This window comes from Numida meleagris, chromosome 1 (genome assembly GCF_002078875.1).
Source record: "Numida meleagris isolate 19003 breed g44 Domestic line chromosome 1, NumMel1.0, whole genome shotgun sequence".
NCBI classification, from domain to species: domain Eukaryota; kingdom Metazoa; phylum Chordata; class Aves; order Galliformes; family Numididae; genus Numida; species Numida meleagris.
Genome location: NC_034409.1, coordinates 143,563,119 through 143,575,924, shown reverse-complemented (window position 1 = coordinate 143,575,924; position 12,806 = coordinate 143,563,119). Strand labels below are relative to the sequence as shown.

The following is a 12,806-nucleotide window of genomic DNA, read 5'->3' as shown; positions in this document are numbered from 1 at the left end:
CGAGGGGCACCCGGCGGAGCGGGACGAGGAGGAGGCGGCGGCCGCCGTGCCGCGGCTGGAGCCCAAGTTCCCGTTCGCGCGGGGGGAGCTGTGCCGGCGGGTGCGGTTCGACATGCGGGGCCGCGACGTGATCGTCTTCCTGCACATCCAGAAGACGGGCGGCACCACCTTCGGGCGGCACCTGGTGCGCAACATCCGCCTGGAGCAGCCCTGCTACTGCCGCGCCGGGCAGAAGAAGTGCGCCTGCCACCGCCCGGGCGGCGATAAGGACACCTGGCTCTTCTCCCGCTTCTCCACCGGCTGGAGCTGCGGGCTGCACGCCGACTGGACCGAGCTCACCAGCTGCGTGCCCGCCGCCATGGAGCGCCGCGGCTGCGCCGGCAACCGCACGCTCAGGTCAGTGCCGCGGCCGCTGCCCCCGTCGGGAAAAGCGAACGGGCGACGAGCCCCCGAACAAACTCGGAAAGGCTCGCGTTCCTGCGGGGCCGCTAGCTCTGGCTGTCCTCCTTTCCCTTTACCGCCTGCGAGGCTTTCGTTTCCCTGCGAAGTTGTGTTAATCCCCCGTAGCGCGTGTGCAGCCGCGGTGAAGGAAGGCGGCGGAGCGAAGCCGCGCCCGGCTTTAGGCGGGCTCCGCGCGGAGGGGCCGTGCCGCCTCGGTGCCCCGTGCTGCTGCGCCGCGGGTGCACGCGTGTGCGGCCTCTCTCAGTGCTCTCCTGTTGCGTGCTTCTGTCGGGGCTGGCAAAAAGTCTTTGAGTTTAAAATGGAGAAATGGTCGAAGGGCAGCTCCTCGGGATGCAGGACAGCTCGAGGTGATGCGGTGGGTCGCGAGCTTTGTTCTGATTTATTTGCCTTTAAGCCGTTTTGCCAGGCTAATGTCAGATCCTGTCTTTACTTGTAAGATAGATCCTGAATGTGTGTGATAATGAGGGAACAGAGGCATTCTCCTGAACTTTTGCACTGTTAACCAGTATAACTTCAATACGTGTAAAATAATTAAGAAAAATCTTACTTTCAGTTGTATAGCTTTTCAGACAATGTTTCATTTTGCCGCTCATCTTAATTTTGAGTCTGAAGACTTCATATTTTCAGAGGGATCGCTCACATACCATTTTGCGTGTGGTGTTGTGGAAACGCATGCAGCCCAGTGGCATACGCGAACTCACTTTCACTGGCCCCAAGCATCAAGAAGATAGCTTCAATTGCTCAACAACCACTGGCTTGCTTGATTTGACTGACACCAGGCCCTCCTGTACCACAAAGCCAGACACATCTGGCATTATTCCAGTCAGGATAATGTAACACTGATTGCTGGGGACTTGGACTGGACTTGCAGGGTACAGTTAGGACAGCTAATACGATTTGTATATTAAAGAAAAAGTTCATCTTAGGATAAAATTTGTTTTCATGTGCTAGTGGGAGAGAAATGCAGTGGATATATTTGAATACAAATGTATTTAGTGGTAATCCTACAGCTTCAAGGAATATTGTATAATTGCAATGTAAACTAGGGAAAGGAGGACTAAGAGCAATACTCACAGCAACATCTGAGAGTGTGCAATCTGTCCCTGGCATCCTCTCTTCCTCTGACATGGAGAATATTAATAAGTAAATAACCAAGTGCTATTTTGAATCACGAAGATAGCAAGTGGGAAGTAAAATTGATAAAGTGACAGGTTTGACACTTAAAAATAAAAAATAAGATTAATATACGTCAACTTATAACTTTGAGTTGAATTACAAAGCAGGTCATGAGAGTTGTTCAGTGGATTTAGTGATTACTCTGCTTGAAGAAAGACAAGTAGTGACACCAGCTACAGCTGAGAAGTGTTAATATTTGTTCTTGTTTGCTTAGGGAATGGTTTGGTTAGGGTGGCATCATACGTGAGCTTTCTGGAGGGGGGTACTGTAAATAATGCTGTATCATTCCAATACTTGCTTCTTGTATATTATATGCTGTGCTGGCACCTCTTTCTTTTTACCTTTGCTTTCTCTTTATAGTGAGGTAGCTTGAGTTCAATTTTTTCAAGGAGTTCTAAAATGAGCTATCAGATAACCCTGAGGTGTGGATTCTCTCTGCTATGAATGCCTTTGCTCCTGGTAAAGTTGGAATCAAGCCTAAAATACTTTGCTGGAGGACTGTACTATTAGAGGCATGCACTGAAGGCTTTTTAATGTATGAACTGAAAATTGAGCGTGAGCTGACTGTATGCCTAAAATAAGCAAGAGACTATCATGTGAGCCTAAAGTAGAGCATAGTGATTTTTTCTTTCTTTTTTTAAGTCATCATCTTTTAAAGCTTCTGGGGGTATCTGAGGCATTAGATTTCCTTGAGTATCTTTTTTTCTTCAATGTTTCAACTATGGATTCAGAAAATTAGACTAATTTGGGTAAATATATGAGACTGGATTTTCTTTGTGGTGAGGGGACAGTGGGACAAATCATATTATGAATTCAGTACCATGGTGTTTGATCTCTTGTGTAATGTATTTGATGCAGTGAGGATGTATCTCAACTTCATTTTTTCGTCATAGCAAGGTGTAAACTGTTCTTTCAGATCTCAAGCTACGTAACTTATCTTTAACTACAAATATAGATCTATGTGTTTTGGTAACTTGCTCCTTACAGTGCTGGTAATAATAATGTAAGTCAAGATTAAACAAGTGAGAGCCTCATATAATCCTGTTTGAAGTTATCAAGTATTTTATTTGCTATTTTGTTACGTTAAATTAAGTCCTGTCTTTTAACACAGGTATTTAGAAGAATTGATGGAAAAGCTGTAGTTAGAATTCATGGGAATGTTGGCTATATGGTGGGTAGGAAAGGAATGGAGGATGGCCCTAAGGGTTTCATGAAGTATGTGAAACCCTACCTCTCTCTGGATTATTTCTTCTACAAACACCACTCATGAAAGAGATATTTTACATCAGAAACCTCATCAGGGTATTGAAGGGACTTCAAAAGGCAGAAGCTACCATTGTGGGTCAGTAACTTTGAGCTCTTTCAAACCCAAGCACCAAATCTTAATTTTGATGCCAGTGGACCGTTGCATCTGTGATGCAATGAAGCGATGATGCAAAGTGTCTTGTGTCCAGCCTAGGTACTTCAGTGTGAAAAGTTGTTTACTGACTGTGTACTAGGCTGTTGTGAAGTATAAAAATCTATACAGATCCTTTTGTTTTTAAATTGAGAATCGAAGCTATTCTTTTGAATGATGTTACTTCAAAAAAAAAAAAAAAAAAACAAAAAAAACCAGACAAAACTTTAATTTCTTCAAACACTTGCATATATGTTTTAATTTGCAAGATGAGATGTTCTGCTGAAATTAATCATAAGTATTCACAGAACAAGGCCATTAGTTTCTAGCACTAAAGTGTAGCTTTCACTTTATGAAAGTTGCTATCTGGATATTGGGAAGAATATGCAGATGATACAGTTTTAAATTAAATTGCAACATTGAACTGAAAACTAAAGTAATAATTACTATACTTAAAGCATTGTGACTTTTCTCATGAGGATCCGGTAGTGTTCACAGGGAGGTTTCTACATCAGTAGCATTATCCCCACGTACACTTCAGAGGAGATATATTGCTAAATCCAGTGTCTGTAATGTGGGCTATTTGCTGTGTCTTTCAAAAATGGCTGTTACAGTAGAAAGTAACTGGTGCGGAACTCTGCAGTGGTGCAGAAAGGTGAGTGACTTTAGGCTGCCTCTTTAGACAGTGGAGAGACAAGGCTCTTGAAGGGTCTGAGGCATGGTAGAGGGAGAGGCAGTTCTTCTCAGTGTAACACGACGGAAGGCTGGAATGGGTGTCTAGATGTCTAAAACCTGATGACACGTATTCCTCATCCAATGTTGCAGTCTGGTGGTCCAAGATAATTGCCTCTGGAGTTACCAGGTAAAATTTGGTGTATGTGATAGGGTTTGCTTTTTCTCTCTGCTAAGGGGCCCTGAAGACTTCTTATCAAGGCATGTTTTCCTAATTGTTTGTGTCAGTAATATCATTAATAATTATACATTATTATTTATTGTGAATTCGATTGAACTAGGAAAGTAATATTTTAAACTACACACTTGAAAGAACACTTAATTGAAACTGTTGTCTAATTTTCTTATATGAAACAGTGAAATTAGTCTAATTCTATAAACCTCATGAGCTTTATTATCAGTACAGTAGAGTCTTCTGAAGTATTGATTTTCATTAATTCACTTCTGTTATACTTTCCTACTCCTAGTGTCTATTTAACTCTGTTACTGTATGGAAATATAAATCAGCAGTGAACCCATGAGTTACAGAACTGGGAGAGGTAAATAGAAACTAGCAGATTCCTTTTTCTTCTGATGCAGTCATATGAGGGTTTTTTTTTTTAATGCTCTAACAACAAGAGCATAAGATGGGCTCCTTCCTTTGCAGCCATGGTAACCGTGATCATCACAAAAACGTAAGAGTGCTAATTAAAAATTAAGACTATACTGAAGGTAATGGGGAGAATAAAAAGCCGTAAATGTTACAAGTATTGAAACAGGAAAAAAAGCACAGAAATTCTCTACCACACCTTGGTGTCTTGTGCTGAAGTGAATGTTAGAACCAATGAGCTCTATATAGCTTTGCTTCTTTTCCCTCTCCCTTTTGTACGTTTAAGGAAAAGCAAGGATAAAAAATGTTTTGAGATCCTGCTATTGACACTGTAGATTTCTTTCTTGTGTTGGTCACTTCAGAAGAACTTTTGGTAATTCCCTCAGGAGTTTCATTGTCTTTATTGCTAGAAAGTGTTGTTGTCTTCCTTCCAGTGCTTAATGTGAATCCTCTGAGGAACATAGAGGAAAAATTGATCGCTTTCTCCTCCTTAGCCTACTGGGTATTTCAGTTCTTAGGAAGTCCTCTTTCAGCCTTCCCCTCCAAAAAAATAACCAAATCTGGCTCATTTTGTATTTCTCATAGGTCATTCATTTTGTTTCACTTATTTGGATTCATGCCAGTTCTTTTCTTGATATGGAATACTTCAGTGGGGGTACAGTTTTTCATCTGCATATATAACACAAAGTGGAGCAGAACAGAATTACTTCATTTATTCTACAATTTGTCTTCCTCGTTGTACGTTTCAGTTACGCTTGCTCGTTTTGCAGTTGTCTGACATTGACTGTTCAGCTTGAGATTTAGACATTACTTATTTTCTCAAAGGCTACTACTTATATTTCCCATTGTCTTTTAATACAACTAATTATTTCCATTTAAGTGTAGAGTTTTATGCTCTTCCCCACTGGATTTTATTCCTTTTCTGCCAGTTTACTTAATTTGCAAAATTGATCTGAGTTTTAATTTGTCCTTAGCTTTGCATCATTGGCATGTTTAAATGTGTTCTGTATTCAGTAGCTGTGTTGTTGATGTAAACATTGAATAGAGTTCAATTCCATTCTAATATATGTTTTGTTTGATTTAACTCTGAGAATTGCTTTCCAGGGAGTTCTGTCCCGATGCTTTTTTTTTTTTTCTAGACGATTGTTTTTCTTTCTTATGACACTAACAGGAAATGTTGTCTACTCGTGCTATTTTTTTGAGGCATTTCCTTTTACTTTTATTGTTTAAATAACTAACAACTCTACCCAACTTATTTTTGCACTGTCCTCCTCTCCTGTGAGGTGACTGCCCTGCATCCCACCTTCAGGAGAAGCAGGCAGATGATTGATGGGGATGGAAGTCTCCAGTGTCGAGGTTGGTGCAGAAAACTTTTGGCCCCAAGTCTTGTCTTGAGAACTTTGAAGCTGCTGCAGTAAGTAAGCCTCTGCAGGTTGCTGTGCTCAAAGACTACAAAAATGACTAGAACTCCATGTTTTCTGCTAATTGCTAGTGTTTATAGAAGTTGTTAGCACCAATCTGATAAGGAACTGATTGTGTGTTTTTGGCTTCTTATGATATTTCATTCTGGAAAATAGGCTAACGTGCCTTTTTTATTTTTTTTTCTTAAATGAAGGAGCTCTTCTTTGTGCAGGAGCCAGGCAGAGCAAAACCCAGAGAAGGAAAAAATAGAGTGGAACTGTCAGTACCTTCCTCTGGGGCTGTATAGTGTAATAAGATGGTAGCTATTTTAACTTTTGTTAATAAGATGCTTTTTAATTTCAATTACCTAGCTGCCTGAATTAAAGTAATTTCCAATTCTCTTAGTTACTGATACTGATTAAAACCATTCTTACGTAGTTTTAGGGGTATGTGTTGTTTTGATGTGCAATGGGAAAAGCTTCTGTGTAATGTTATTCTGCTGATGGAGATTAAATCTGTAGACATAGTCATTGGCAACAATAGGGATAAAATTTAAACTTTGGTTTTTTTTTTGAGACTGCTTTGAGGGGAAGAGACGGGGGAATCTCTGCCAAGTCAGCTCTAGTGATCACAAAGAAGCTAAACGAAAAGGGTAGAGAACCGTTTTAACTGAGTGATTTCTCCCCTCAGGTGTGCTGGCAGTTTTCATATGTTGCCTTTCAAAGTCAGTAACGGGAAAGCATTTCCTCTTGGAGCTTTCTACAGCAATGATAGTGAATTGAGCTCCGAGCATAAAGACTTTTCTGCTCACTGTGCAACATGAGACCTGATGAAAGCAAGGGAACCTGTATTCTTTAAAGTATCTAGCGTTCACTTTGCAGCCGAAATTTTCTAGACTAATTTCTTAAGTGCTAGGCTAAATTGATTGTTTTAATGTTCTGAGTTGCCTTAGAAGGTAACTTAAAGTCCTTTCAACACTCTTATTACTGAACAAGGTTTTTAAGTGCTGCTGAGGAGGCTGGTCTAATTTGACTTCTCTGTATGATAAAGATTGACGTGGCTACTAATAAAAGGGAAAAAGAAACTAACAACAAAACACATCTTGAACTTAACTGAGGTAGGTGTTGATCCTTCTGGAAAAAAAATCTAGAATGGCAACATTGATAATTCTTGAAACACCTGTGGTCTCTTACATAAGCAGTGCTTAAGATCTTGGTAACTATTGACTAAACTATATGAAGTGGGTTCTTGCAGTGATATAGTCTTCAGGCTCAGAGGACCATGGTTGCTCTGCTATGAAACAGAATTATTTTCTGTGCATACATAGCTATTGTGCAATAATGAAACCATTTAAGGAACATAACGAAGGACAGATGAAACAAACCATGATATTCATAATTGACTTGATGCCTTGCTACCTGATTCTGTGAAATAACGTGATATTTCTGGAAAGGATGGCATGTGGTTCCGGGTGCTGTTTGGTGCTTTTCAGTAAACTTGAAACTCAGGAGTGAAAGAAAGAGGCGTACATCACAAAAAATACTCCTCCAAAATACCCAAGAGGTAAGAAACCTGTTCAATGTAAGCTGGAATAGCTAGCAGAAAATGATGTGACAGTATATGAATTAAAATAATAAAGGAATTGGAAACATTAGCTGAATGAAATGTGAGTAAACTACCAGGTCAGCAAGGATGCGAATTGCTAGTTTGTCATCTGGGTGTGGGAGTAGTATTTTCCGAAGTCCTTGGCTGTGTAATCAAGAATTAGATAAATGGTCACCTGTGTGGCTACAGAAGCTGAAAAAATACTTCATTCTCTTTGACAACAATCTTCAGTGGTATCACAACTGGAATTAAAAGTTATTGCCTTGGGGATGTAAAGTGGTAAGCAAGGGGAATTCAGGAATACTCTTGTGAAAGAAGCCAAACTTCACTGAATTGGAAGGAACTTCAGTGAAAACTTTTAACATGAAATCTGGATATATGGTATAAAACATATACGATATACCTTGCTGAAGTAACTACAGATTTTAAGAAACATAACAGAATATTTTAAGTTGTAAACTATTTAAGAGATAATAGTAGCTATTATGGAGCTGTTCCTCTGTCAGCTGATCACTCAAAAGCTGAACTTGTACGGATCAGTTCAGATTGACTTAAGTACCTTTAGGAGTTTAGTCATTTGGGAAATGTGTTGGGTATCTTCTCCAGAACAGAATGCATCATAAAACCCTCCTTAGTGGGAGGTTTAGTCATCCCAACATAGTGTCACCTGTTGATTGTATAAATGTTGTGCATTGTTATTCAAACTGATCCGAACAGTGGAAGGAATATTCAATAACACAAAATGCTTACTGTTTCTGAGTTGCACATTCCTCGCTAAGGAGAAAAAGCCCCTACTTTCTTCACTAGAGGCAGTTGCAAAAGTGGCTTGAGATGCATCTATCGTCCTATACATGATTTATGCTAGTTTTTCCAAATCGCATAATTCTGATAGGTCAAGAAATCTCAGGGAAAAAAGTATGAATAGACATAGACAATATATTTCCAGGATGATGGCTGTTTTTTTTTTCATTGACAGTAATGAATAAATTGTAGACTTACTACACATACACTAAAATATAGGATATACAAACAGTTTAATTTTCAATGTTATGGTCATCTTAATCAGTCCTGGGATTACAATGAGCTAAGGCTTGCAAAAGTTCTCTCTCTCTCTTTCCCCCCCATCCCCCCCATCCCCATTCTCACCTATAGTCTAACAGTATTAATGGATAGAGCTCGCTGAGTCTTAGACTTCCATTTTTAGAACTTGGGCAAGTTTAAATGTATGTAAAATGAAATTTTAGAGGTAGTAATGCAGGAAAAAGAGGACATTTTTCTTTAACCAAGTAACATGTTTCTATTGTTTTTCTAGCACTGGCTTTAGTTTAAGTAGCGAATAAACTTGTATTTCACTTTGTATGTTTTCACACTCAAAAGTAGCTATTTGCAATTCTTGACTTCATTTCCATGTATTTGCATACAGACTACAGCTGAGAATTTGGGGATGAGAGGAATAACTGATTGTGTTGGCTGAGGAATTCCTAAGAGTAGGAGGTGAAGTAAAGAGGAACATAGGAATCAGCTGTGAGCTTGAAATAAGGCCTAAGCCTGGAAGACTCCAGAGGAGAGCTGGGAGCTGGGAAATAAAGCTACGGTCTTGCAAGGTGAAGAAATCATAGAATATCTTGAGTTGGAAAGGACCCACAAGGATCATAAAGTCCAGTTTCTGGCTTCGCTTAGGACTACCTGAAATGCTTAGTTCTTTCCAAATATCTGAAAAAAAAAAACAAAAAAAAAAAAAACAAAAAAAAACCCACAAAAAACGTAACAAAACACTACTGCTAACACGGCATCAAGATATGCAGTTGGCCAGTCTTAGCTAAGAGCAGCTGCTGTCCTTACCCTACTGCTCTCTCCTGTCATGGGCCAGCAGTCAAATGAGTCTAAAACTGTCTTTGAGTGCCCAGCCCTTCACATCAGGCTCTCTGGACATGCTGAATCAGGGCCATGACACTGGGAGACAACATTTAGAAAGCAGAAACCGATCACTTTATTTGACATAAATGGCATGAACAGCATAAACTGTTCCAGAATCATTGAATGGCTTGGGTTGAAAGGGACCTCAAGGATCATTAAGTTCTAAGCCCCCTGCCACAGTACTAGATCAGGTTGCTCAGGGCCCCATCCTTAAACACCTCCAGGGATGGGGCATCCACAACCTTTCTGGGCAACCTGTTCCAGCACCTCACCACTCTCAGTAAAAATCTCCTCTCTGGCATCTAATCTAAATCTCCCTTCCTTTAGTTTAAAACCATTCCCCCCTGTCCTATCGCTATCTACCTGTCTAAAAAGTTGATTTCCCTCATTTTTATAAACTCCCTTTAAATGCTGGAAGGCTGCAATGAGGTTTCCCCCGCAGCCTTTTCTTTTCCACTGGCCTGTAGACCCCCAGGTCCTCCTTCCTCCCTTTCTTGTAAATGGGAGTGATGTTTCCCTTTTTCCAGTCCCCAGGGACTTTGCCTGACAGCCATGACTTCTCAAATATGATGGAGAGCAGCTCAGTGACCACATCAGCCAGCTCCCTTAGGACCCTGGATGCATGTCATCCGGCCCCATGGACTTGTACACATTCAAGCTCATGAGTTGTTCTCAGACTTTCGCCGCTCTTACAGTAGAGTGGAGTTTGCTCCCCCAGTTCCCACCTAGAGGTTCAGGTTCAGGGATGTGTGAATCCTTGCTGCAGAATCTAGGCAAGAAAGGATCACAGATATGTAATTTGGAAGCTTGTGTTTGTTTTTTTTCTTCCAAATAAGACTTGGTATAGTTTAGATCTCTCCTTCTGTTATCCTATACTTGCTGGAAGAGAAAGATGTAGTTAGAATGAGTCACTTCAAGAACTAGTTAGTTTGAGCTCCTGTCCTACACAGTCTTCCACATCCCCTGCCCTCTCCCCGCCTAGTTCCTCAAGTGAGATGAGTCTTTTAATAAGAGAACCAAATGTTCCAGTAGGTATCCTCAGCTCCTGTACTGTAAATCCCACGTATCATTGTTGCTGTAAAACTTTTTCATCCATTAACTAGACCTCCAATTGTAGTTATGGGATTAGGACCATTAGCTGCCAAGAAGCTTCAAACATGAGCGACCTTCTCTAACTGTTAAAACCCTGCCTTCATGGCAGAAGAGCCTTTGTCAAGTTTAAACCATATCTTTTCTGTTGTTGATTTAACAAGGTTCAGACCAAAAAATAACTTCATGAATTATTCTATTTTCCTCTGCTATTAGTCACTTGTATTTATTGTAGAACCATATAGGTAGGATGGGATCTCTGTCAGCCGTTTAGCCCAACTCCCTGCTCAGAAGTAAAACTGGAGCCGATAGCTTTGGGCTTTGTCCGCAAGGTTTGAATCTGTGGAAATACTACAGTGTCTCTGAGCATTATCTCGCAGTATCTGACCACCCATAGAGGAAAAGAGTTTGCCTTTTCACCTAGCTGAAACTTCCTATTTTCTGACATTTGTTTCGGACTTGTGGTTGCGGAGCTTAGGGACATGGTTTAGTGGTGGACATGGCAGTGTTTGTTGATGGTTGGATTTGGTGTTCTATGGGTCTTTTCCAAACTAAATGATTCAGGGGTTGGTTTCTTCTTGTTTGTACCTCTGCTCTGTGCATGCAGAAACAGTCTGGTTCTGGCTTCTCAACACATTCACACTTGAGAATAGATATATATGTTATGTAAATATTTGAAAATATTTGTACAGTGTTGTGTTGGCTCAAGCTTTTCTATTTAATTTTTTTTTTTATCCAGAAAGCTAACACTTATCTTGGTTTCCATATTCATTGTTCTTCATAGCTCTAATTTCCATCTCCAGTAGTAAACTTATTTATCCAACTGTTCAAAGGTAATAATATAAAAACCTAATTGTCATGTGGTAACAGGAAATAACTACCTAGAGTTTACATTGAAAGAACATAACTGTTCTTCCTCTTATTTTTTTCATTTTTTTTCCTCCAAACAGAAAAATTAGCTGCCTAAGTGTGTAGAGTAACTGAACATAGCTTTTCTTAAAATGCTCAGGTTCTCTGTAACACATGATATTTTTTTCAGCAAAGTCTTTACTTTGTTCTCTAGTCACCTACATCTGCATTCAAAAGCTGGCAGGTCAATGAGCATGTAAATGCACACTGCCTTGAGTTTTGCAGCACTGCCTCTGATATCTGCAGATTATTTCACATTAGTGTATATCTCTTTTCCTTTTGATTAAATTGTCAGATATCTGACAAAATGATAAAGAATCCTATTGTGATATGGGTCAGTAGCAAGCATCTAAACGGCTGCTGGGCATTGGTATAGAGTAATAGTAAAACTGATGGACTGCATCTGACAAACAGATTGACTGAGAAGCTTAACTGCAGCCACACAGAACTGCAGCTTGGATTAGGAGATCAGTTGGAATGGTAGATGTTTATCATTCTTGTTTCATGCTCCATTGCTTGTATTTCAGTCCATTTTGAGGTTTACCTGAATAAAATATTTAAAATAAATACTATGAACACTTCCTAATTCATTTTAAGCACATTATTGTAGTTACATTGATGTTTTAAACAAAGTTGTAAATGTGTACTTTTGGGATCTAAACTTAGCACTATGACTAGAGGTTTTTCATTTCCTTATGTATGAGTAGGTAAGAGAAGAGCTCAAAAGCACACAGGGTAGTAAAGGATATATTTTCCATAATTATAGGAAGTAGAAGTGCTTCCTATTTGTTATGTTATCCAGGTTGCATCTTAATACTTGTGATTTAACTTTTTGTCAGCCTGTCTTTGCCTGTTCTCCCACATTGCTGTTCCCCCTATTTTGCCAGCTCTTCTGCTTTTGTCTTATGTGCTTTTCTTGTTCACAGTGTACTTGCTTGCTTTGTGTGTAGAATGAGCTGGCTAAAGTGGTGCTTGTCTCTGTTCTGCTCGTTTGGCAAACTGCAGGCTTGAATTGTTCAGCTCTGAGGTTCTCTGACCTGCTGAAGTTCAGGAAGGCTCTGGGAGTTTTAGCTCTTTGATCTGAGACATATGAGGGCTAACTGAATTTACTACTTTAATCTGCCCTAACTTCTTTGTTTTATTGTTCTCTCTGTTCCTAGCAGTACACAAAAGCTGATAAGGAGAAATAACTGCTCTTCTCTCTACCTGAAACATATTCTTTGTAACTCTCTATCTGCTTCCTTAAGCTGCTACTCAGTTTTTATAACTCATGACAGTGGGTTCCAACTCTTTCCCCTTCTCACAGACGGAAAGAAGACTGCTAATGCCTCGGGATCCTAGGAAAAAAAGGTGATGGTTTGATAAGACTAAGAAGGTACGAAGTGAAGAACTTATGTATAAGTAGGGTAGGAGATAATTTTGAGGTACATGGAGGGAAATGTGATCTCATAATAGAGATAAAAGGCAAAAAAAAATCCAAATAGTACATCTGTGTTTGCATCAAAACACTGGAATATGCAGAGCTCTATC

At 40.0% G+C, this 12,806-nt stretch overlaps 1 protein-coding gene across 1 annotated transcript in view; it reads left to right on the top strand.

The window, feature by feature from the left end:
* HS6ST3 (heparan sulfate 6-O-sulfotransferase 3) overlaps window positions 1-12,806 on the top strand; it is a 297,613-nt gene that overhangs the window by 308 nt on the left and 284,499 nt on the right. Inside the window, exon 2 of the mRNA XM_021402460.1 lies at window positions 5-396. Within this exon, the coding sequence (XP_021258135.1) occupies window positions 5-396 (392 nt within the window). The remainder of the gene's footprint in view (window positions 1-4; window positions 397-12,806) is intronic.